Raw genomic sequence first — 26430 nt, 5'->3', positions numbered from 1 at the left:
GTTGGACACCCCTGATGTAGAATATTATCAAATATGGAATCTATTTTACAATGGTTGGAAAAACGGGGTGGAGCTTAAGAATTTAAATTTGAACTGTTAAGCAAATTAAATACCCAGACAACACGATGTTTATTAAGCACTAAGAAATGTATTTAATAGAAAATCAATTTTTTAAAAAAAGAAAGCATAAGGACCTGAAGCTCTCTTGATGTTACAACAGACATTCTGAGAACACACAAAGATTTCTAGCTTCTTCCACCACCACCAACCCCCATTGAAAAACAACCCGGTACTACCTGGAAATAATTGAGTTCTTCATCACTTAGGATCTGGTTGTTGTCCTGATCAGACATGGTGAAAATGCGAGTGAGAGCTTGGGCACACGCCGGCCTTAACTGAAAAGGATAGAAGCAAAAACAAAGAGGTGTGACTTTAAAGAGAGGGAATATGAAGTAGATGCTGATACACTCATTTTCGTTTTTCTTTAATGAAATCCACTCACCAGTAAGCTTGTCTAAGGTAGGGGTCGCCAACCTTTTGGACCTCAGGGACCAACAAACTCATCATTTTAAATCCCGCTTGGACCACTGATATGAATTTTGACTGGCGGTGGCTTGCTGACGTTGGTGGGAAAGTCGGTCCCATATTCCAGAGCTGCAGGAGTCACAGGACTGGCCCTTTGGTCATCCGGGAGCAGCTGCTCCTCCACCCGTGTGCACCAGCCTGCCATGGACTGGAGTAGCGGCTCCGGGATGATCAAAGGGCTGGTCCTGTGACTACTGCAGCTCTGGAATATGGGACCGACTTTCCCACCAATGTCAGCAAGCTACCCTGGGGTGGATTTTCCTCTCCTGCCGTTAGTCTTACCTTCCAGTTCCAGCTCAAGGTAAGTTTTGCACTTGGCCAAAGGGTGGCGGCCAGCCCATGTGGGCAGTGCAACCTACGCAGCCTGGATTCACTGCTTTTTGGGGGGGACATTTCTGTGCGGACCACCAATATTTTCTCACGGCCCACCAGTGGTCCCCGGCCCACCAGTTGGTGACCGCTGGTCTAAGGGATTCCAGGCCTGCCTGCTTTACTATAATTGCAACATTATGATGCGGATGTTTACCTGTTTCTCCTCCGGGTCATAGAGAGGAGCAGTTGGGTGAAGAACAGCTTTCTGGGCATAGTAGAAGAGCTCCGAAATGTTTTTCAGGTTCTTTGCCGAACACTGGTGTGTAGAAAAAGGCAGAGAGAAGCTGATTCAGAGACCAGGAAGTGTCCATCAGTACATGAAACAGACATACTGAAACGCCACTCAAAGTTCTCATTCTGAAGACGGCTATGAAAACAGGCACAAATTACAAGACTAAAAGTGAAGCGTCTTTTCTTCCAATGCTCACTGATTTTTTTTTTTGATGTGGTGTCATCAGGAAGGAGAACAAAGCTGAGAAGTTGGTGGTCTAAATTTGGGATCTTCCGGATGCAAAATATTTGCTGCCACTAGAACTTCTACTTCAACTCTGGTGAAGCAGAGTTCCTCAAACTTTCTGGCCCAGTGGGGTGGGGGAGAAGGGTTGGTTTTCCACGCAGCTCCTTTTGCACAAGCGTTGGGCACGCACGCCTGCCACTCACACAAATGGAAGCGCAACGTGCCCGTCCTTGCCTGCCACTTCCGTGGCCCAGTTCCGGCAGGTAGGGTGTATGACAAATCGCCACGGCCAACTCACCGTGGCCAACTCGCCACAGCCAACTTGCTGCAGGACAACTCGGCACGGGACAAGAGTTAACACTAATATCAAAGAAAAGGTGGAATAAAATCATTCAAGAAAGGATGCCAAAGGAGGGATGGAATGAAGTGTGAATGGCAAGAATGAAAACAATTTGTATTTATTTTAAATAATTAAATTTGTTGTTGTTAGTTGCGAAGTCATGTCCGACCTATTGTAACCCCATGGACAATGTTCCCCCAGGCCTTCTTGTCCTCTACCATCCTCCAGAGTCCATTTAAGCTCACGCCGACTGCTTGTCGGTCCATCCTGCCTCCTCCTTCTCTGCTGTCCTTTTTCTTCTTCTTCTTTTGCCCTCCATCGTTCCCGGCATTCGGCTCTTCTCCAGCGAGTCCTTCTTCCTTCTCATGAGGTGGCCAAAGTCTTTGAGTTTCATCTTCAGGATCTGGCCTTCTAAAGAGCAGTCAGGGTTGATCTCCTCTAGGACTGACCGGTTGGATCGCCTTGCAGTCCAAGGGACTCGCCGGACTCTCCTCCAGCCCCAGAGTTCAAAGGCCTCCATTCTTTGGCGCTCAGCCTTCCTTATGGTCCCACGTTCACAGCCACGCATTGCCGCTGGGAAAAACCATAGCCTTGAACTGTTCACACTTTCGTTGGCAGGGGGAATAATTCAATAGAATTGTTACATTATCCTGCAGCGAGCTGTCCCCAAGGCAAGTTGGCCATGGTGGAGTTGGCTGAAGCAACTGGGCCCCCGGTAGTGGGCCATGGCTCAGGGCAGGGATTGGCAACCTTAAACACTCAAAGAGCCACAAAGGTCGTAACTGGAAGCCTGTACCCTGTTCAATTCTGGAGTCGACCGGAAGTCTGGTTCTCCCACCATAGAGTTCTCCTCCTAGCAAGCCGAGCTTCTCCACCCCCACCCCAAACGGAAGTTCCTCTCAAAATGGTGACACCGACTGGCGACAGGGAGCCACAGCAGAGGGATGAAAGAACCCCATGTGGCTCCGGAGCTGCAGGTTGCCGACTGCCGGCCCAGGGGGTTGGGGACCCCTGTCGTATAGGAGTTTTTCTTCACCCCAACCAAAGGTATGTTCTATTTCCCTGCCAACCTCCGGACAGTTCCTCACCTCCACGCAGGTCTCGATCTCCGAGAACTGGTTCATGATGGGCAGGATGGTTTCCATGGAGGTCCCGGTGTGCAGGTCGGACTTGTTTCCCACCAGAATGATGGGAATCCTTGAAGAGAAGAAACATTTTGGAGAGACTTATCAAGGGGGAGGAGAGAGGCTGTAGTTACAAGGACCAGAAAAGGGGTGGGGGGTGGAACGGCAGGGGGAGAAAGGATCTGTTTTTGTTTTAATATCAGGATATTCATGAACTGGCAGAGACATGGGTAACAAGGCCAGCCAACTGGGGGAGGTGGGTGGGAGGGGGGGCTGAGATTGGAAATTGTCTGGGCGTGGCTTCGCTCTGTGCTCCCAGCTCTAAACTGAAACTGAACTCTGAAGCTGCTGCTTGTGTTTTGCTTGTAACCTTTACCACACTGAAAGAATCTACTACTGGTATTGTAAACTTTATGTGTTATTATGTATATAAAGAAGTTAATGAATCCTGCTGAATCAGTCATCTGTGTGTGCTTTCTGGATTTGCATTTCTGCTGCAAAAATCTAACATTTAGCATATGGCATATAGTACAATGCTTTTTAACCACACGGTACTCTAATTCCTTGACTTACAGCCACTCCTTTAGTGACCCTTCAAAGTTACAACAGCACTGAAAAAGGTGACTTATAAGCGTTTTTTCACAATTTCGACTGCTGCAGGACCCCTCCCTCCCGGTCACATGATCAAAATTTGCAGGCTTGGCAACTGGCTCATATTTATGATGGTTGCAGGGTCCCTGGGTCACGTGATCGTCTTTTGCGATTTTCTCACAAAGACAATGGAGAAGCCAGATTCACTTAATAACTGCAGTGAATCACTTAGCAACGATGGCAAAAAAGGTAGTAAAACGGGGGAGGGGGAAAAATCACTTAACTGTCTCACTTAGCAACGGAAATTTTGGGCTCAATGGTGGTCGGTAAGTCGAGAACTACCTGTAGTTCGGGCAGCCTAAGATTGCTAGTTCATTTCGTTCACGCATGCACGCTACCCGGAGTACACCACGGAGGGTGAACTAGCTTTGCACCAGGTGGCTAGCAATGTTTGGGGGATGCCTGTGTTGTGGTTTGCCGGCAGCTGTCGGCAGCGGAATCGGACAGTGGGGAAGAACGGAGACCAGTCCGGGAGTCTGGAGAGGACTCGGATGAGGGTCCTGTGTCCAATGCAGAGATGGGGCCAGGACCATCTGGGAGTGGGGTGCTGCCTCCCGAGCCTCTGGAGTCTGGCAGCAGCGAGGCAGAGGAACAAGGGGAGCCTGTTCCCAGTGCGTGTGTGCGCAGAGCTGCTAGAAGGCAAGAGCAGCTGAGACAAAAGGGGCGACTCAGGGAGTAAGGCTGGGAGGTGATTGCCCCTCCCATAAGGGATAAAAGTCAGGCCAAGATGACGAAACCTTTGCAGGAAGCAAAGTCGTTCGATCGGTTCAGAGTCATCCTTGAAGCTCTTTGTACTCTGGTTGGGGTTTTTTTTTGTACTTTGGTTGATTTCTTTTCTAGTTCATTTGATACTTCTGTTTTTTGGCAGCACTGCACAGAACTAAAAGGTGTGTGCTTATCTTGGGGGGGGACTGTTTGAGATTAATTCCAGCTGAGAATGAAAACAAGTCCCAGCGTTGCAATAAAATAAGTCTTGCTTTTAAAACAAGTTTGTGCGTGATTACGGTTTACGAAGCCTGTGTCGGGACAGCCTGACCCTGCTTTCTCCCACCAAGCCTAGCCTCGCATCCAGGCAGCAGCAGCTTCTGTATGGAACGCTGGCAGTTTTTCCCACCGGGGTGGCACCTATTCATCTACTTGCATGTTTACGTGCTTTCAAACTGCTAGACGGGCAGGAGCTAGGGGCAAATGACAGGAGCTCGCTCCATCACGTTGTGCCATAGGCTCGAACCGCCGGAGGGCCAACCATCTCTGGCTGGCAGATCCAGCATCCTTAAAGAGCCACTGCGCCACTGTGCTGCCCCCCTAAAGGGAGTTATTAACAGAGACCCTTGAGAGCCAAAGCACCCCAACCACCCTGTAGGACACTAGATACCTGGCACATCTCTCAATGCCACCATTCACCATTGGAATCCATTTTGTCCGAATCTGGGGAAACAAGGAGGGGAAAAACAAGTGGGCAGGAGAATCTCTGCACCCTTAACTCATTCCCCAATTTTTAAGAAATAAGCCCTTGAGAAGACGCCCAAGGCCAACCACGCCATCGTCTCCCCCACCCCAAACAGCTCCCGCCGAGATCCACACCCATCCAATGCAGCAGACGCCCTTCAAAGAAACATCATGAGATACAGAGAAGATGTCATGCCCCTGGTGGAGACTGACTCTGAGGAAGAGGAGGAACAGCCGACAGGAAGTGGAAGTGTGGCTCCAGAGGTTGTGGAGGAGACTGGGGAAGGGCAGAGGCCGGCTGGGCAGTCAGAGGAAGACCCAGGCCCATCCCCTCTCCATCCTAGGGCACGCAAGGAGGAGAGGATAAGGGAGAGACGTGGTCTACTCTGGAGGAGAGGGCCTTGATCTTCTTGACGGGCTGCAGCTGTGACAACTGAATAAGAGTTTGGACCTGCGTACTGGCAAACGCTGGAAACAAAGCGTGTTTTATTTTGGCTTGAGGTTATCCTGGTTGTCGTCCTTCCAACAGACTGTGCCTTGTTGTCTCCTTGAATTTGGTCAATGCTTCTCCTGTTCCGTTGTGGAAATTTCATCATCGTCGTTTGTTTGGTTTTTATTTTCACCTCCATCTGCTCATTAAATATGGACTGTATTGCTTTCTTTTGAAGACTATTCAGTACGTTTTATCTCCAGCTGAGAATTATTGAACAGTGGGGGCCAAGTTGGAGGCCTTAAAGGACATTTATTTACGTTTTGGATTTTGTGACGTTTGTGTTACACAGAAGAACTCATGAGCTGTTCTGACTCAGCTCCCCAAACACGACAAACCCTCGGAAGTGAATTCAAAGATTCCTTTAATTAGGAGCGCCAGCAGCCTTGGCAAAAAGTTTCTCACCGCAGGCTAACAAGGCTGGCTGGCCAGAAGAGGAATAGTTGTCTGCCACATCTATTCATCTCCGTCCCCTGCCTTTTATCCCCAGGGCTAGGGTGGGGCCTCGCTAGCTCTTCCGTCCCAAGGACTGGCCCATAGATTTCCACTGCTCTCCTCTCCTCTGCCTTCTGTACATCTGTGCGGCTAGGGTGAGGCTTCAGTAGTAGCCGTGGCTCTTCCATCCCAAGGACCGGCCCCTATAGTTCCACTGCTCTCCTCTCCTCTGCCTTCGGTGCATCCGCGCATTAGGCACTGGACCCTGCTGTTCCTCCTCTTCCTCATCAGCCACCTCCAGACCTGGGAGCTTTTGACTCTCCATTTGAGGGCTGATGGACGGCTCAGGCTCCACCTCAGTTTCTCTCTCTCTGCCAGCTCCATTCCCTCTTCCCCCTGGGAGCTCCCAGGTTGCCCTGATGTTGACCCTGACCCCCACACCTCCTCCTCCTTCTCCGATTCAGCTGCTGGAGGGGCTGGTGGCCGACAGGCCATAACGTGAACATTCACAGGGCCTTGCATAGGAAAGTCCAAGCAGGGAGAAGCAATAAAATCGTGGACTTGGGGATGAGCACCTCAGAGGCCCACTGGTATTACCTTGTCAATGGTGGCCTCCTCTGTGACATCATAGACCATGCACACCACGTTGGCCTGCAAGGGAGAAAAGTGGGAGAGAGCTCAAGCAAACACATGGAATTCTCCATCTCAAAGCTCTTATCCGGATTATTTTTTCGTTGCAAAAGAACTCGCAGCCCAATGTTGGGTTTCACACCATCAACAAGAGCCAACTATATAGTCCGATGCCAACGCTCTCGTGAGTTGGCACATTTCAACCATGCCCTCCCATCTATGAATACCAGCATGGCAAGGAGATAGTTCTTCAGAGTATAGAAAGAAAGATGACCTTGAAAGAAATATCCAGAACTGTGAGATAACACCTGGAAGATGCTTGAGCAATTTCCTCCCTGATTCCTATGGAATGCAAGAAGGAAAAGGGGCACGGAACAATCAAACTTGCAAGATCTTGTTACGTTGCCTATCTCAATAAAGGCTAGTTTCAGCCTTCCTCTGGAGTTCAATTCTTGGCCTGGTCCATCTAGTGGGGCTTAAACCGAGATCTTACTCCCTAATATGCTGGTTCTCAGAATAACAGCGTTAGAAGGGACCTTGGAGGTCTTCTAGCCCAACCCCCTGCCCCCAACTCAATTCAGGAGACCCTATACCATTTTGGTCAAGTGGTTGTCCAACCTCTTCTTAAAAACCTCAAGTGATGAAGCCCCTACAACTTCTGGAGGCAAGTTGTTCCACTGGTTTATTGTTTTCACTCTCCGGAAATGTCGTTGCTTTTCTATCCTTTGCTTCTTCTCCTGCCTTCGGAATATAGGCCCGAGTCCCTCTTTCTTTTTCTCCCTAGGCAAGGGAGCTGTGTCCCTCTTTGCAACTGAATGTTCATTGTGCCTTATGACATCGCTTGGGGTTTCCCACGGCAACACAACTGTATATATGGCAACCCTGCTGAAAGCTAAGCGATCCATGCTGTCCGCAAGGAGGTAGGAACTTCTGGCCTGCTCCTCCCCCAAGTTTTCTCCTGTTTGGTTCTCTCTTCAGCTGGTAGGTTAAACTCTCACAGTGCTACTTACCGACAGGCATGAATGAAGTGAAGATAAAAGGGATCCCATGAGGCTTTGGGTGGGATTTGGGGACAGTTTTGGTGTCCAAGTTCAGGAAGGCAAAGAGAGGAAGGGGAGGGCCCCTCCAGACCTTAGGCTCACCTTGGAAATCTCTTCTTGGAGCTCTTCTTCCGTCTGTTCGGCTTCTGAAAGGAGAAACAAAATGAGCCACGGTGCCATAGTGGTTAGAACACAGTACTGCAGGTTACTTCTGCTGACTGCTGGCTGACTCCAAATTGGCAGTTTGAATCCCACCAGGCTCAAGGCTGACTCAGCCTTCCATCCTTCCGAGGCAGATAAAATGAGGACCCAGATTGTTGGGGGAAAGGGGCTGACTCTGTAAAACACTTAGAGAGGGCTGGAAAGCACCACGAAGCAGTATATAAGTCTAGTCCTCTTGCTAATACTGTAGTTGATTGGATGTTGCATTAGGAGCCCTGGTGGCGCAGTGGTTAGAATGTGGTATTGCAGGCTGACTCTGCCCACAGTCTGGAGTTCAATCCTGACTGATTCAAGGTTGACTCAGACTTCCATCCTTCCGAGGTGGGTAAAATGAGGACCCAGATTGTTGTGGGCAAGAGGCTGACTCTGTAAACCGCTTAGAGAGGGCTGGAAAGCAGTATATAAGTCCAAGCGCTATTGCTCTTGCTCTATGGCTCTGCACTCTTTCAGACATATGCAAAGTGAGAAGCATAAACAGGATGTTAAAGCCCCATCTATTGCTCAGAGAAAGAACGAATTATTGCAGGACCCTCACTTTAAGGCAGGGGTCTCCAATCTTGGCAACTTTAAGATTTGCGGAGTTAAGAGTTCTGGGAGTTGAAGTCCACAAATGTTAAAGTTGCCAAGGTTGGAGACCCCAGTACAGTATGGTAGAGAGCCAGTTTGGTCTAGTGGTTAAGGCACCAGCCTAGAAAGCAGGAACCTGTGAGTTCTAGTCCCACCTTAGACATGAAAACCGCTGGGTGACTTTAGGACAACCGCCAGGAGACTGTGAATTCAAGTCCTGCCTTAGCCATGAAAGGTAGCTGAGTGACTTTAGATCAATCACGAGGAGACTGTGAGTTTTAGTCCTGCTGTAGACATGAAAACCGCTGGGTGACTTTAGGCTAACCATGAGGAGACTGTGAGTTCTAGTCCTGCCTTAGCCATGAAAGGCAGCTGGGTCACTTTAGGACAACCGCCAGGAGACTGTGAGTTCAAGTCCTGCCTTAGCCATGAAAGGCAGCTGGGTGACTTTGGGCCAGTCATTCCCTCTCAACTCAACTGACCTTACAATGTGGTTCTTGTGGGGAAAATAGGAAGAGTGTTGGCGTGTCGTGGATATGTTCGCCACCTTGAGGTATTTGTAAAAAAATAATAAAGGCAGGATACAAATAAAATAAACAAATATAAGAATGTGCGAATACAGAGGGGAAGGAAAAAAACCATTCCAACTTTTTCAACTCACACGTATCATAGCAAACATGATGTTTGTCTACTTCCAGGTGGCCCCAGTTTGGTGCGTACTCCTGGCTTCTTATCCACAAATTGACCTGCCGTTTATACCCGTGACCTACCTGAATAGTCTACAATGTGGGTAGGGATTTTCTCAGGGGTGACGTCTGCAGGGATGATGATCTCTTCGGCCCGAGGTGGAACCTGGGGAGAAAAGGGTTTATCTCGGGCATAACTCAGATGATATAAAGGCTTGTCTGAATTTATCTGGGTACTGTGTTCTGACCTCGGCTTCACAAAATCACGATGCAGACTCCTTTTCCTGACCAAACCCCTTTTTATTAGGCTAATGTGAATTCCTATCATTCACATCCAGCAAAGTCCCAGCAAACAGTCTTTTAAGAAGGAATTGCAACCACAGATTTATCAGGCTTGGAGAGTTGCCAGGTTGATAACTTCCAAGTGCAATGCTGTACAAAAAAATACCTGGCAAGGAATCACGAACAAATCTTCATTCTAATTAAATGTACTAATTGTCTCCTGGAAACCTGTTCCTCCCCAACCTCCTCACTGTCCGAATCTGGCCATAACAGGGTCTCATGTATAGACTCTAGATTTAAAAACAGTTGACAAAGCAAAAACCACCATCCTGTTCTGACCCAAATCCTTTTCCAGTAAGACAAACAATAATCAAAGGGAACAGGAACCTTTTAATGAGTCTTACGAATCCCCGGTTAAACTAATTAACTTTGATAAGCACAAACCTTGCTAAAACTATGCAAGACTGCCAAGAATCACAGATAATGAATATTTCACAACCCGTCTTCCAATACCAACTTAAGATACTGTAATGTCCACGAGGCTGAGTTTCAAAACGTCTTTGGTTCCTGCAAAGAACATTTGCTTCACAGCTGCCTTTTACCTTCTTGAAGGAGGGCCCATTACCTTGCAGCCTTACTCTTGAGTTGCCCGTGCTGTTGTAACTGCTCTTTCCTACGAGCAATCCTGCGCGCACGCGCACTTGGCACAGGCTCCTCGGGAACCTCTTCATCGTTGCTGCCAGCCCCCACAACCTCTGAAGGCAGCAGTCCACTCCCTAATGGTCCTGGCCCCTCATCTGAGACCTCGCTCTCCTCAGCCGTCCGCACCTGCTGCCGGCTAACCACAACACATCCAAGGCTATTACCATCCGGCAAGGTTTCTTCTTTCTTTGCTTGTATGTCATAGTGTACTTTTTGGTTGTCCTGCTTATATATCTCCATGGGAAAGCTTTAATGGTACAAAGATAAAACTAAGAATAAGAAAAATCAGGCAGAATAAGAATAACAGCAACCTGCACTCACCTCTTCAGGGAATTCCTCACCCACCAGAGCCATGATCAAGGATGTTTTCCCCACTTGGGCTATAAGAGAGAGAAGCAATAGAGTTAGAGGTAGTCTTCGAGTTACGACCATTCATTTAGTGACTGTTCGAAGTTACAACAAACACCGGGGGGGGGAAAAATGACCATTTTTCACGCTTACAACCACTGAAGCATCCCCAGGGCCAGGTCATCAAAATTCGGATGCTTGGCAAACTGGCATGTACTTATGACGGTTGCAATGTCCTGGGGGGAGTCACGTGATCCCCTTTTGCGACCTTCTGACATGCAAAGTCAATGGGGGGGGAAGCCAAATTCACTTCATTAAGTTACTACTCATTTAATAACTGGCGTGATTCACTTAACAACGGTGGCAAAGGTAGATTGTAAAATGGGCAAAACTCCCAATAAGGGTCTTACTTGGCAATGGAAATTTTGGGCTCCCTATGCAGGTAGTATATTCAGGTAGTCCTGGACTTACGACCCACAACTGAGCCCCAAATTTATGTTGCTAAGCGAAACATTCGTAAAGTGAGTTTTGCCCCATTTTATGACCTTGTTTGCCACCCTTGTTCAGTGAAAACCGCCCAGTAATTGATAAGTTTGTAACCCGGTTGTTAAGTGAATCGGATTTTCCCACTGACTTGGCTTGTCAGAAAGTCGCAAAAGGGAATCATGTAACCCCAGGAAGACGCTGCCACCGTCATAACTATGAATCAGTTGCCAAGCATTTGAATGTTGATCACGTGACTTCAAGGATGCTGCAATGTTGTAAGTGTGAAAAAATGGTCGTAAGTCCCCTTTTGTGATGACCTGGGGCGTGACACAAAAATAACCAAGTCACAAAAATAGAATAAAGTTCCTTTAATGCCTCTAACTTGGCCCCAATGTCCAATTATCCTCAGCTGGAAATCAAACTCTTAAAGAAAACAGTTTACAAAGGGAGTAAACGCAGTCTGCACCCAAAGTAAAGTTAATTCAAAATAAAAATCCCAACACAATCCACACTGAAGGAATTACTACGGCAGGCAAGGATGATTAATTGCAGACTTCTACCAGATAACGCAGCCACCCCATTTGGGAAGAAGCCAAAACACAGATAATCTCCGACAAGAATAAAACACGCTTTGTTTCCAGCATTGGCCCATGCACAGTTTGTCCTTATAAACAGACATCACAGCTGCAGCCCATGAAGGGGATCAGGACCCCTTCCTCACCCGCAGACCACGCCATTCACGTTTCTCCCTTATTCTCTCCTCCTTGCGTGCCCCAGGATGAAGAGGGGATGGGCCTGGGTCTTCCTCTGACTGCCCAGCCGGCCTGGGCCCTTCCCCAGCTTCCTCCACAACCTCTGGAGCCACACTTCCACTCCCTGTTGGCTGTTCCTCCTCTCCCTCGGAGTCCGACTCCAACAGAGGCGTGACAGCTTTTTTCCAGCACCATTGTAACTTTGAACACTCACTAAATGAACACTTGTAAGTCCAGGACTACATGTATTGATCAAGGGTTGCGAGGATTGGAGCATCTCTTATTAACCTCAAAACTTCAACCTTTGGTAGTACCAGAACAGTATAATAAATGGAATACATACTTAATTGTGCACGTAGTAACGGCACCAAGTATAGTGTTTGCACAACCATGGAAAAATGACGAGGTCCTGACAGATGAAAGTGTAATAAAAAAAATTAGAATGTGCTGAGATGGCTAGATCGACACTTAAGATAAAAGAAAAGGAAGAAACAGAATATTTTTTTTAACATGGGATTTATTCTATCAATAATTAACTAACAGAAGCAGAGGTTGGAAACTAAACAGAATTTAAAAAGGTAATTAGAATTTGTACTGAAAATGTTGCAAAGTGGATAAAGTAATTATTATGTTGTTTTTAATATTGATATGTTTATTAAGATTACTAGCATGATTTTTGGTTATTGTTGTATTTTTACTTAAAATTAATTGTGCCCAGACAACACGCTGTTCAGATAGACATGGAATTTTTTAATGTACTTTAAAGGAAAATGTACCAATAAAACATATATTCCCCACCCAAAAAACTACCTTCAACCTTTGACTGAAAACTGCTAGTGAACATCCTGGGTCTATCCATATTCAGCCATCTCACGCTTGAACGTCACAATATTTACACATGGTCACTGGCTCTGATTCCAAAATGCAGTTTGTTTGCTTCTGGCTACAATGAACAGTTTTGGATCACGTCCACCAACCTAAGATATTATGGACCACGGTAAAAGGATTATGGGAATTAATCTGCAACACCCTGGTTTGCTTATCTCCGTTGCCAGAACACCCACCAAGGGTTCCCGAGTCAGAAGTTTGCGCTGTCTAGTTTAACCCCGTGCTACGTCCAGAAGGGAGTTGAAGCTCACATACTAATGAGAAGAGAGGGATGAGACCCTCTCATCTTGGAGAAGACCCCGATGTTGGGAAAGATGGGAGGAGAAAGGAGAAGGGGATGGCAGAGAATGAGATTAAATGGGGTCATTGATGCAACAAACATGAGTTTGGGCAAACTCTGAGAGACAGCGGAGGAGGACATGGGGCCTGGTCTGCTGTTGGTCCACAGGGCCATGAAGAGATGGACATGACTTAGTGACTGAACACCAACATGAGCCATGGTGGCGCAGTGGTTAGAGTGCAGTACTGCAGGGCTACTTCTGCTGACTGACGGCTGACTGCAATTTGGCAGTTCGAATCTCACCAGGCTCAAGGTTGATTCAGCCTTCCATCCTTCTGAGGTGGGGAAAATGAGGACCCAGATTGTTGGGGGAAAATAGGCTGACTTTGTAAACCAGGGATCCCCAACCTTTTTGATGCCACGGCCCGGTACCGGCATCAGCTGGGCGCCGCGCCCGGCATCAACTGGCGCCGCCATCTTTTTTGATGAAAAAGTGCTTCCGGTGAGCTTTCTACCCGGAAAAGCTCACCGGAAGCACTTTTTTACCAAAAAGATGGCGGCGCCAGCAACCAGCGCCCGGTAAGAGTTGTTCAGCGGACGGTATCGGTCCGCGGACCGCGGTTGGGGACCCCTGCTGTAAACCACTTCGAGGGCTGTGAAAGCAATATATAAGTCTAAGTGCTATTGCTCTTCCTTTTCTCCTTCCTTCCTTCCATCCATCCATCCATCCATCCATCCATCCATCCATCCATCCATCGTGCACAGCGGTTAGAATGCAATATTGCAGGCTGACTCTGCCCACTGCCAGCAGTTCGGTCCTGACCAGCTCAAGGTTGACACAGCCTTCCATCCTTCCGAAGTGGGTAAAATGAGGACCCAGATTGTTGGAGGAAAATAGGCTGACTCTGTAAACAACTTAGAGGGGGCTGTAAAAGCACTGGAAAGCAGTATGTAAGTCTAACTGCTATTGTTATGTCCTGAATTATCCAAATACAATCCAGGTCTCATGCTTCCCTTGCTGGATTATTTTGGGGGAAGATCTCTCCCCAGCAAGGCACTTAAGATAGAAATAGACAAGCTGATCTTCTCCAGATGTTTCGAGCTTCACCACTCATCGTGTTCCAGCCAAAAGGCAAATCATTAATTGCCAGTAATGATCAGAGCTAGAGTTTGAAGCTCCTTAGGGAGTACCCACCTCGTTCTAAAACGATCTGTTTGCTCAGAGAAAGGTATTTTTTTTTCTTCTGAGGCTGGATCTGGAAGGGCACGAAACAAAGTGTTTGTCACAGTAAGCTTCTCTATGGGAGAGCTATCAAGTTCCCGAGAGAAGCTCAATAAAGTCAGCCATTTAAAAGAAAAAGGGGACAACATTGGTGCATCAGCAAGCCTCGGGGGAAAGATTTCAGCTTTTATTTGTGGAGTGGTTTCAGGACATTGTCCAAAAAAAAAGAGAGAGAGAGAGAGAGAGAGAGACAATAGCCCAGTTTTGTATCTGAGACACTACTTTTGTAAGTTGAACAAATATCTGATGGATTGGCTTTAACATGAAGACTGCAAGTTGAACAATTCTTTGGTGAAGATTCAGGCTGTTAAATGGTCAACTGGGGCTCTGCAGTACTACTTCAGCCTTCATTCAGAAAAGGTCCTATTAATTAAAAAAAAAAAAAAGTGGCTTAAGAAGAGTTGCAACCAGGTTAACAATGGTACCCTAGCGTACTATGAAGTAAGCCTTATTATAAAGCTCCCAGAGTGAATGGCTTTCTTAGAAGAAATAAAAGGAAAAACAGAAGCTTTCTCTCTCTCTCTCTCTCTCTCTCTCTCTCTCTCTCCCTCCTAAGAAAAGAAAAGAAAAGAAAAGCAGGAAATGCTTTCGCTCTTTGGCATTCATTCGGTCCCACCCTGATTTCACTCCTAGATACCATATTTTTAATCCCTTCCTGAAATGAACGCTACGATTCCGTCCTGGATACGGAGTTCCATCTGCAGCTCCAAGTCTGCAGAATGTTTTTGGTTTTTTTTGCTTGGACATTCTGTCTTTGCTCAAGAAGTTCCTCTCCTCCACATCTTTATTTTAAAACCCACAAACAAGCCCGAGAAATACATTGGGGGAAAGTGAAAAGCAGCGATTTTATGAGCCTGCCAGGTTCGCTGGGTTGAACTGGCCTTTTTCTACTCAAAAGACGAGCATTATACTGTATACGCTATATCAGGGGGGAATGGGAGCTGGCACAGGGTTTATTGGCCGGATGCCCTTCCTGTCGCCAATGCGGAGTTTTGTTCAGCAGATATATTCTCAGTGTGCCCAGAGAGAGAAAAATATCTGCCTCTACCCACGATCGAACTCACAGCCTCCTGACTGTGAGGCGAGAGTTCCCCCTCTAGGCTACTGCACCACTCACTCATACTTTACATAGACTGGGCAAAAATAGTTACTGAAAAATACTGGTATCCGGCCAGTAAACACTCAGCTCCATTCAGTTGCCCAAACTCCACCCGCAAGGGATTATTATTCCTTCCTTCCTTCCTTCCTTCCTTCCTTCCTTCCATCCATCCATCCATCCATCCATCCATCCATCCATCCATCCTGCACAGTGGTTAAAATGCAGTATTGCAGACTAATTCACTGCCAGCAGTTCAATCCTGACCGGCTCAAGGTTGACTCCGCCTTCCATCCCGAGGTGGGTAAAATAAGGAGCCAGATTGTTGGGGGCAAAATGCTGACTTTGTAAACCACTTAGAGAGGACTGTAAAAGCACTGTGAAGCTGTATATACGTCTTAAGTGCTATTGTTATCTATCTATCTATCTATCTATCTATCTATCTATCTATCTATCTATCTATCTATCTATCAATATCTATCAATATCTATCAATATCTATGTATCTATGTTATGTATCTATCTATGTATCTATCATCTCTCTCTCTCTTTCACATTTGTCATCTATCTATCCATCCATCCATCCATCTATCCAATATAGGTTGCCTTTTGCAAAACCACATGCAGTAACATTCTCTGTTATTTCTTAAGCTATTTTCCAAATGTTCTTATACTTTTTCTCCAGGATTCTGATTATGAATGGATTTTGACATGCTAACTAAGAAATAACGTTAGCATTTAACAATGATTAAATATAAAATATTCAATACTAATGCCAAAGAATTGCACCAACCTGAAAATAGACATATATATCAGTGCCGTAAGACAGAGACCATAATGCTAGATGAAGGATCCTCTATTATTTTGCAAAACCCTTTAAAACAATTTTGCAAGATATCCTCTGTCCAATTCTTTCAGTTAGTCTATAAGTTATAATCAGTTTGGACTTCTGTAGGCAAAATGTCAGGATATTTTAGGATCAGGTCTCTGGATTGTTATTTATTTAAATATAAAATAAATATAAAACTGCTGTTATCTAGGCCAACTTTTAGATTCAGTCAGTTAAAAGCATATAAAAAAAAGAAATTAAAATGCTGAAGAATTCAAACAGACAGGCAACTGCCACATAACAGTCAATAGGAAAGGCTAAAATGTTTGTGACAGTGGACAGGTCAGTACATGGATTTCACAGAATAAAAGAGAAAGAACTGAATCACAAAATACAAAGATCCCCACATAAAAGTAGAATGACCTTGGCAAAAGAAAGGAAAGGTAATATCAATAGTGATTAGGCACCTTGGGTACAATCCCAAAACATCTGGAGCCCCAACACCATCAAGATCGACAAAATTCCAATCAGTCAAGGTGCCTTGGGGAGGTTATATCCTATGGCGATACCTTTAACACTATCAAACATCAACATCCAGGTGGGAAGGACTCCATAGGTGAATAGAATAGAATAGAATAGAATAGAATAGAATAGAATAGAATAGAATAGAATAGAATAGAATAGAATAGGAATACTTTATTGGCCAAATGTGATTGGACCCACAAGGAATTTGTCTTGGTGTAAATACTCTCAGATACACAAAGAAAAGGTACGTTCATTAAGAATCAAGAATCATAACGTACAACACTTAATGATAGTCATAGGGTACAATCAACAATCAAATCATACTAGGAAACAGTCAAGTGGGAGGGGATGGGTGATAAGGAGTGGTGAGAAGATTAACAGTAATAGTAGTGAACACTTTGTAAATAGATGAACAGGGTTGAGGGAATTATTTGTTTAGCAGAGTGATGGCTTTCGGGAAAAAACTGTCCTTGTGTCTAGTTGTTCTGGTGTGCAGGGCTCTATAGCGTCGTTTTGAGGGAAGGAGTTGAAACAGTTTATCTCCGGGATGTGAGGGGTCTGTAAATATTTTCACAGCCCTCTTTTTGACGCGTGCAGTATACAGGTCCTCAGTGGAAGGCAGGTTGGTAGCAATTGTTTTTTTCTGCAGTTCTAACTATCCATTGAAGTCTGTGTCTGTCTTGTTGGGTTGCAGAACCAAACCAGACAGTTATAGAAGTGCAGATGATAGACTCAATAATTCCTCTGTAGAACTGGATCAGCAGCTCCAATACCAAATCCACTCTAAACATCTATCTGATTTTGCAGTGAACTCTAATAATACATTAAGCTTGTATGCTGCCTGATTTCCAACAACTCTGGACAGCTCACAACCATTAAAAAATATAACAATCAACACAACTTAAAACATAACTAGCTCAATAACCTTGTGCTATAAAACTATGTCGGGCTTAGGTTTGGGGGAGGAAAATAAGGGGGAAAATTCTGCCTCTGCCTACCAGCATCCATTGGTATTCATCTGGCTAGCATCCTGTCAGTGTGTAAGAGTTAAAGGCTATTTGGAAAGTGAAACAATATTTGCTGTGTGAGCAAGGAGACAGCAAGGCTTAGATCAACTGTTCTGTACTTAAAGCCGCTTGGTGCTGTAAACTAAAACTGAAACTCCTCTCCTCTGCTTGTGTTTTGCATTTGGAACAGATTTATTTTCAGGTGTGGAGGGGAAGTAGAACTCCTTAGCATCAGTGTGTTAATAATAATAATATAGGAAATACTAATGCTCTGATGGTCATTTTGAAAAATCCTTTCTTAGTAAGCACCTAGAAGCCAAGAGGAACATACGCGCCAAATTTCAAGTTTGTAGGCTTTATAGTTCTGAAGATTTTGTGATGATTCGTGAGTGGTATTTCGCTTTTATATAGAGAGATATAAGAAATAAGAAGGCAAGTGCGATAGAGCCAGGGATTGTCTCCTTTGCCAAAGGCCTGGGTGAAGAAGCAGGACTTTATGTCTCTTTTGAGCAACGACATTGAGGCAGCCCTCTGGATCTTGAGGGACTGGGAGGCATCCATCAGTCTAGCAAGTTGTATGAGACAATCATCTCAAAACCATTAAATTACCAAGTTCTTATTTGTCCCATTTCTAACATCTTCCTCACCTCCTTGCCTTCCCAATAGATGTACCCCAATCACAAATCGAGAGAATGCATATATCCTTTATACAGGTCGTCCTCGTCATATGACCACAACCGAGCCCAAAATTTAAGTTGCTAAATGAGAAATTTTCCAAGTGAGATTTGCCCCGTTTTTTACGATGTTTCTTGCCGCTTTTGTTAAATAAATCGCTGTAGTTAGTTAAAGGAGTAAAAAATGGTCATGTCACTTTTTTCATCAGTGCCGTTGTGACTTTGAATGGTGGCTAAAGAAATCGTTGTAAATCAAGGACTACCTGTGTTCGCCACTAGAATAGAATAGAGCTGGAAGGGACCTTGGAGGTCTTCTAGTCCAGCTCAAGCAGGAGAACCTATATTATTTCAGACAAGCGGCTGTCCAGTCTCTTCTTAAAAACCTCCAGTGATGGAGCGCCCACTCAGCTGATCCTATTTTTTTAGCAGGACTTGGGCTACGATGAAATCCAGAACCAGCCATCCAGAACCCCAATGCATGGCATTATTTAATCAAAAGCACCTAGAGGGCCCTGACCCTGCAACATCGAATCAACAGAGCAGATGCTAAAGGGAGACAAAGCGGTTCCACCTGGCCCGATGCTAAGCAGAGCTTAGGGGGAGAGCAGCGCCTGGAATTGCACCTGGAAGGAAAGCTGGCAACCGGTGCAGCTGGCAAAGCAGAGGTGGTTACCTGGGCATACTGTGCCATGCCCGATCCTGCTTGCCCTTCCAGCATTATACTAGACCAGTTGAAGCTTCCAGGTGGTCTCCAAGGGCGGCCCCAGGGACAGAGCATTTCAGTAGTCCAGCCAAGTTGGAGGACAACCCAAAGCAAGCTATCAACCAAAGTAGGTGGCAAAGCAGAGGTGGTATCTGGGCATACTGCGCCATGCCCGATCCTGCTTGCCCTTCCAGCATTATACTAGACCAGTTGAAGCTTCCGGGTGGTCTCCAAGGGCGGCCCCAGGGACAGAGCATTTCAGTAGTCCAGCCAAGTTGGAGGACAACCCAAAGCAAGCTATCAACCAAAGTAGGTGGCAAAGCAGAGGTGGTATCTGGGCATACTGCGCCATGCCCAATCCTGCTTGCCCTTCCAGCATTCTACTAGACCAGTTGAAGCTTCCAGGTGGTCTCCAAGGGTGGCCCCAGGGACAGAGGATTGCAGTCGTCAAGCCAAAGTGGAGGACAACCCAGAGCAAGCAAGGGCCACTTAGGGACACAACTTCCCCGCAACTTCCTCACCCTGCTTGGATTCCTCTGCATCTCCCCTTCCCCGCGTGTCCTGATTCCACCCCTGACTCTCCTCCAAGGTCATTCCCAGGCCTCCTGACTCCGCCCACAGCTCCCTGGCCCCGCCCACAGGCCTCCTGGCCCCCGCCCCCTTTTCGCCAGCCTGCTCCAAGATTGGACACCCCCTCGCCCGAGACCCGGAGCGCCCACGCGGCGGCACTTCCCACCACCACTCCCCCGGGCCGCCCCGATCCGGGCAGGCCGCCCCCTTCCCCGCTCTTACCTTCGCCCAGCAGGAGGATGCGCACGTCCCGCCTCATCCCCGCGGCTTCGGGGGCGGGGGTGCTGCAGCGATCGCCGCTCGTCCCGGCACTTCCCACCCTTCTCGGCGCTGCCGCCGTCCCGCTTCCCGCTTCCGCTTCCGCCTTCTCGAACGGCGCCGCGTATTGCCTGGAGCGCCCTCTGCGGCCGGAGTGTGAACCGACAGCCTTTTTTTTTTTTTTTGCTTAGGGAGGCTAAGCTGTCGGTGGCATCAAAAAAATCAGAATAGAGCTGGAAGGGGATCTTGGAGGTCTTCTAGTCCAGCCCCTTGCTCACTCAAACGGCAGATTCTATACCATTCCAGACAAGTGGCTATCCGATGTCTTCTAAAAATAAACCCCTCCAATGATGGAGCATCCACAAGTTCTGGAGATCACCCATTCCACTGTCCAATCAATCAATCAATCAATCAATCAATCAATCAGAACAGAGCTGGAAGGGACCTTTGAGGTCTTCTAGTCCAGCCCCCTGCTCAAGCAGGAGAACCTATACCCTAATCCAGAAAAGTGACTGTCCAGTCTCTTCTTAAAAACCTCCAGTGATGATGAAGCATCCACATCTTCGGGAGGCAAATTGTTCCACTGGTTGATTGTCCCTCACTTTCGGGTGATTGCAATGCTGGCTTCAAATATCAATCGAGCCAAGATTTAACAGGGAGAATTGCAAATGCGCTGGACTCTGCTGTATTTATTGTTTTTCAATCTCATGCTGGCTGGGGGATTTTGGGAGTTGAAGTCCACACATCTTAATGGTGCTGAAGTTGAGAAACACCAATTTAATAAGATTGAAATGAATACAGAGCATTATTCTGTATTGTGTTGTATTACATACTATGGTGTTATGTGAATTTCATTGTATGTGTATACTGTTTATATACATAAAATGACTATTATTATTATTATTATTATTATTATTATTATTATTATTATTATTATTATTATTATTATTATCTTTAGTGAGATTCACAGCCTTTGGGGCTGGTTGGTACCTCAACAGCTCAAGTCCTAACCAAGGACCTAGAAACTGTTCAAATAGCATCGGAGGATATAAGCTGTTCCAAGTAGGGTGGGTTTTTTTCTAGAATCAGGGTATTCAAGTCTGATAAATTCAGGATTTCCAAATAGCGAGGCAGCCCTTTAGGTATTGCTCCAACGGCTCCAATTACAATTGGGATCACACACAATTTCTTTTTCCAAAGTCGCCCAACTTCAGTTTGTAAGTCCCGATACTTTGTGATTTTTTCTTGCTGTGTGTCTACAATTCATGTATCACCAGGTATTGCAATGTCAATGAACCAAATTATTATTATTATTATTATTATTATTATTATTATTATTATTATTATTATTATTATTATTTGTCATTATCATCATCTGCTTCTTAACTATCTGCCAGCCCCCTGAATTCTGGCTCAACTATTCATTACAGGTAGTCCTCAACTTACAACAGTGACTGAAGTTACAATGGTATAGAAAAAAAAGTGACCTATGATCATTTTTCACATTTATGGACCATTGCAGCATCCCTGTAATCACATGATCACCATTCAGATGCTTGGAAAATGACTCATACTTATGACTGTTGCTGTATCCTGGGGTATGGGAATCCCCTTTTGTGACCTTCTGAGTCAATGGGGGGAGCCAGATACATTTAGTGACTGTGTTACTAACTAAACAACTGCAGGGATTCACTTAACAACGGCGGCAAGAGAGATAGTAAAGTGTGGTAAAACTCACTTAACAAGGGTCTCATTTAGCAACAGAAAGGTTGGGCTCAGTTGCAAATCAAGCACTTAACTGTTTAACAGCTGTGGCAAAAATGGTCATAAAATCAAGCATGACTCATTTAACAACCACTTTGCCGAGCAACTCTGGTCCCAATTGCAGTTGTAAGTTGAGGACTACCTATTTTCCATCCCAGAATGTCTCCTTTACTCCAGTATAGACTAATGGATGTGCGTAAAAACAGCTAAAATCCAATCTGCTTAGGGAAATCTTGAATCAGAAAGCAACATTAGAAAAAACAATCCTCATCCATTCACTACTAATGTTTAAAGATACCATAATTTAGCTACCCCAGTTGCTTTCCAATTAAGCCAGAGATGTTGTTTCTATTGTGCTTGGGGAATTAAATAATGTGCTTTTAGCTGTTGGGAGAATTCCTAAATCAGGACAGAATGTTTCCATCTCTTCGCAATTCTTGTATTTGCAATAAAAAAGTAAACTTATTTTGTTTGGAGATGAAAGATGAACTGGGACATGAAAAAATGACATAGTACTGTATGAAGAAGTGATAATCCGTGATCATGCTATTCTCAAAAAAGATGTTTTATTTGTATTATGGTTTTTTTGTGAAAACCCAAATAAAATTTATATTTAAAAAAATGGCATAGTACTTTAGCTGTCATGCAAAGATTAGTCTTTAAATGGAAATACATAGCTGGCAATAACTCTACAAAGAAGCTCAAGAATGAATGGAAATTGCTTGACAACTCCCAACAGATTCATGTGGCCCAGAAATTCTCTGTCATGTGTAATTTGTATAACAATTAGTGAAATTCAGCTTTGCATATCAAAAACTCCTGCATGCAGGTTTCTTTTGCAAATGGGACATAACAGAAAGAACAATTGCAGCCTGAGTTTGGATGTTTTTCTGGCAGAAAGGTTACTAAAGTTACTGATTTTTTATTTCCAACGAAAGGCACCAATAAACAGACCCAAACTATTTTATTAAATCACTTGCCCCAAATTGCTGTTGTTGAATCCTTGGGTATCATAGTTTAGATTCCTCTTTCAAAATTCTGTGCTGCCAAACCAATTACGGAAAGCAGACAAAAAAAACAAGTCGCGAATAAAATAAACGTGGAACCATAATGTACATAGCCATTAGATCAAAAAGAGGTCACTAGGTCAAAACTGACTGAGGGAATTATCTCCAGAGAACTACATGGATGAACTAACTGAATCGAAACCTTTGTTAAGAACTCACATTCATGGATATAATTTTGGGAAGCTAAGGTAATACATTTTGTATAAAACCCAATATATTAATTACTCTTGCTCCTGCTCTGGGTTGTAATATCCACTTGCACTAAAGAAGACCTAGAAATGTTGAACGAGGCAGTTCACCCAACCCTCTCCCCAATTCCTTTTTCTGTTGTTCTCCCAACATCTCCAACTAAGCTCTTCTAATTATTGTGATGTGTTATAGCAGTGTTTTTCCAGCTTGGAAAAACTTTTAAGATGTGTGAACTTCAACTCCCAGAAATCCCCAGATAGCATAGGATAGCTGGCTGGGGAATTCTGGGAGTTTGAAGTCCACGCATCTTAAAATTGCCAAGCTTGACAAACACTGTGCTAGAGTTATTCTGAGGTTTTCTATTTCAGGAATCGAAAATACTTACTCTAGCATTTTAACCCCTGGAGATAAGTCATGCCTTGTAAGATGCCTTATGGCTGACTTTAATTTCATTGCTGGATATTCCACAAAACGAATAGAATCTCTGCAATCTACTTCTTCTAAATCCCAGGAGCTCATTAACTGCTTTACAAGACGCCCTGTAAACTTTTCATGGAAGCTCTGGAAACAACCGGTGACTTCTTGTTTCAAAATGTGGTAGTACCCCTCTGGGCTGATAGTTGGCACAAGTTGGCTGGCAACCTGGCCCTACCTCCCTGCTCTGTAAAATGGTGGATGTCGGTCCCTGTTTAGAAGGTAGCAGCAGAAGAAGCGATCAGAACGATGGGTCACCAAAGCCAACCTCTAGCTGGACTTGTTTGACCTCCTGCAGGAGATCCAGGTTGTCCAACTCCAACTGCAACAAAAAGGGAAAACGGGTAACTCAAACATCGGTCAAATATACTCAGAGAAGGAAAGGGCAGTAACCCTACTTCAATCCAATGTAAGACAAATGAAAAATGCCTCCTTGTTAATATTTATGTAAGTATGTTCTGGAGAACCAGTAGCAGAAATTTTGAGTAGTTCGGAGAATCGGCAAATCCCACCTCTGATTGGCCCTGCCCCCTTCTATTCTCCGCCTCCTGAGTCCCAGCTGATTGGCTGGGTCTTCTTTGGTTGCCCTGCACAGGAGAACGGAGCTGGAAAGCAGGTTAGTGGGGTGGGGAGGGAATGGGGATTTTGCAGTATCCTTCCCCCGCCACACCTACCAAGCCACACCCACCAAGGCACACCAAAGCCCACCAAGGCACACCACGCCCACCAAGGCACGCCCACAGAACCGGTAGTAAAAAAATTTGAATCCCACCACTGGTTAAAAGAGAGAAGTTAATATGATGACTATCATGTTGAATACTATTACGTTAATATTGTATAATCAATTAGTATAATGAATAGGTGGATATTCCTATGTTAAATATTGTAGAATTAATATGTAATGAAGGATGTGGTAACTTTGATTATTGTTTAACAAAGAGGTTTGTACCCAGACCACACACTGTTCCATTGAAGATGGAATAGTTGTATTAAAAATAAAAATAAAAATAGCTTGAACGAGGGGGGAAAAAACCGTGACCAACCTTGACAGCGTATTTATAGGATTGTTCAGCCTCCAGTTGTCTTCCGCCCTAAAGGGGGGAAAATAGAAATCTGTGCTAAACAAGTTCTGACAAGGCAAGAGAAACCCTGAAAAGCTTAATGGTGTTTTTAAAGGAAAACAGGGAATGGGAGGAATAAATCCCCCAGGGGAAAGTCTCTCATCAAATTGAGAAGTGTAAAGAAAAAGAAAGGCAACCGAGAAAAAGGAAAGGGGGTAGGGTCTGATGTGAAAATGCATTTCTACATTTCTGCCTCGACTGAGAATTTCCTTCTCATCCATTCATTTGACCTGGAAAAGGACTTCAAATGGGTTTAGAAGCCATTTTTCACTCATAAGAGCATTGAATTCATCTGCAGAGAAGCCCCTTACTCTAACCCTAATCTCAATCCTGTCAGTGGCCCAGTGAAATTCCCCATTTCATTCAAAACTCAGAAACAAAGTTCATCCAAGTAAGAATTTATTGGAGAAGTCATATTGGCACCTCTGGGAAAAAAACTAATCTGAGAGTTCCGGGTTTTCCCTTCCCAATTGAAAATCAAAAACCCATCCTCTGCACATCACACGGCCCAACCAAATCTTCATCCCAACTGGAGACATCCCTCCAGTCACTCCCCTCCAAGTGCAAGGCGACATGTCCTTGACTCTCAGAGAAAGAATGTTGCTGAGTCTAATCTTCTACTCAACTAAGAAATCCTCCCTCCCAATTTCCCAGGCACTAAATTACGTGGAAGCTTCAAAGCTTCCGAGGGAAATATGGCTTCCAAGGCTGACAAATACTAGGATTCCAGAGAAGAGGAGATCCTTAGCGGTTGGATGAAAGGGACCTCTGGAGACTCACCTTCATGCAGACCAAAGCGAGGTAGGCCCAGACTTCCGCATTGCTGTTGTTGAGGGCATTGGCTTCAGAGAGGGCATCCTCCGCCTCGGCCATCTCTTTGAGCTACATAAAAAAACCAACATCAGCCTATCGAAAAATGATAAACCGTGGCAAATTGAATATGAGACTCTCAAAAAAAAGGTGTTTTTTTCCTCCAAGAGGCAACTGGACTTTCTGGTTTTTCTTTGAAGACATTTCGCTTCTCATCCAAGAAGCTTCTTCAGCTCTGACAGGATGGTGGGGAATGGAAGGATTTATATTCCTTGCAGACAGCTGGTCATTTGCATCCTTTTAGAGGGCCGTTGAGGCCACTTGGAGGTTTCTCTGTGTCCTCAGGGTCACCTGAGTTACTGCTCCTGGTTCCTGCCATTTTTCCTCTGGAAATCCATTGCTACCCCCACACCATTCCAAGTGTGTCCATCCCAAATTGCATAGCTAAAAGTCTGTAGAGATTCTCGGTCATCCAGGTCACGGTTGTCCCAAAGGTGCTTTTTTTTTCAAGAGGCAACTGGACTTTCTTGTTTTTCCTTCGAAGACGTTTCGCTTCTCATCCAAGAAGCTTCTTCAGCTCTGACTGGGTGTCCTTCCCTTGCCCACCATCCAGTCCAAAGCTGAAGAAGCTTCTTGGATGAGAAGCGAAACGTCTTCAAAGAAAAACAAGAAAGTCCAGTTGCCTCTTGAAAAAAAAAAAAACCTTTGTGTCACAACCATGACCTAGATGACGGAGAATCTCCATAGATACAGGTAGTCCTCGATTTTAAACTGTTCATTTTAGTGACCGTTCAAAGTTAAAAAGACACTGAAAAAAGCGACTAATGACCATTTTTCACAGTTACCCCCTTTGCAGCATTTCCATGATCATGTGACCAAAATTGAGATTCTTGGCAACTGACTCATATTTATGACGGTTGCAAGTGTCCCGGGATAACGTGATCCATTTTTGTGACCTTCTGACAAGCAAGGTCAATGGGGAAAGCCAGATTCACTTAACAACCATGCTACTAATTTAACAACTGCAGTGATTCACTTAACAGCTATGGCAAAGAAAGGTTTCAAAATGGGGCAAAACTCACTTAACAAATGTCTCACTTAACAGAAATTTTGGCCTCAATTATGGTCGTAAGTTGCAAACTACCTGTATTTAGCTATGGAATCGGAGATATTTCATTGCCCATCTGAGGAACTTCATCAGTTAAAATAAAAAAAAAATAGTTAGGCCAAGAGTCAGAGAATCTTCATTTACATATTGCAATACATTTAGGGAAGA

The 26430-nt window shown here is 45.0% G+C and overlaps 2 protein-coding genes across 3 annotated transcripts in view; both read right to left on the bottom strand.

The window, feature by feature from the left end:
- Positions 1–19832, bottom strand: part of RHOT2 (ras homolog family member T2) — a 44307-nt gene extending 24475 nt beyond the window's left edge. Inside the window, exons 1-9 of one of the 2 annotated variants that reach the window (XM_026680705.2) lie at positions 19694–19832; positions 10354–10412; positions 9133–9214; positions 7676–7719; positions 6501–6554; positions 4905–4957; positions 2843–2951; positions 1112–1213; positions 297–395 (exon numbers count right to left, since the gene is read on the bottom strand). In XM_026680705.2, the coding sequence (XP_026536490.2) occupies positions 297–395; positions 1112–1213; positions 2843–2951; positions 4905–4957; positions 6501–6554; positions 7676–7719; positions 9133–9214; positions 10354–10412; positions 19694–19730 (639 nt within the window). In that variant the 5' untranslated portion in view covers positions 19731–19832. The remainder of the gene's footprint in view (positions 1–296; positions 396–1111; positions 1214–2842; positions 2952–4904; positions 4958–6500; positions 6555–7675; positions 7720–9132; positions 9215–10353; positions 10413–19693) is intronic. The other variant, XM_087973197.1, reaches the window with a different exon arrangement.
- Positions 19833–22114: 2282 nt separating this feature from the next.
- Positions 22115–26430, bottom strand: part of CFAP70 (cilia and flagella associated protein 70) — a 49566-nt gene continuing 45250 nt past the window's right edge. The window contains exons 26-28 of the mRNA XM_087973193.1: positions 25125–25226; positions 24267–24314; positions 22115–23545 (exon numbers count right to left, since the gene is read on the bottom strand). Coding sequence (XP_087829319.1) covers positions 23465–23545; positions 24267–24314; positions 25125–25226 — 231 coding nt within the window. The 3' untranslated portion in view covers positions 22115–23464. The remainder of the gene's footprint in view (positions 23546–24266; positions 24315–25124; positions 25227–26430) is intronic.

The sequence above is a fragment of the Notechis scutatus genome, chromosome 12 (genome assembly GCF_049901735.1).
Source record: "Notechis scutatus isolate UNSWTSFEM ecotype Mainland chromosome 12, rNotScu1.2, whole genome shotgun sequence".
In the NCBI taxonomy this organism is placed as follows: Eukaryota; Metazoa; Chordata; class Lepidosauria; order Squamata; family Elapidae; genus Notechis; species Notechis scutatus.
This window is presented reverse-complemented; position numbering and strand designations above follow the sequence as displayed.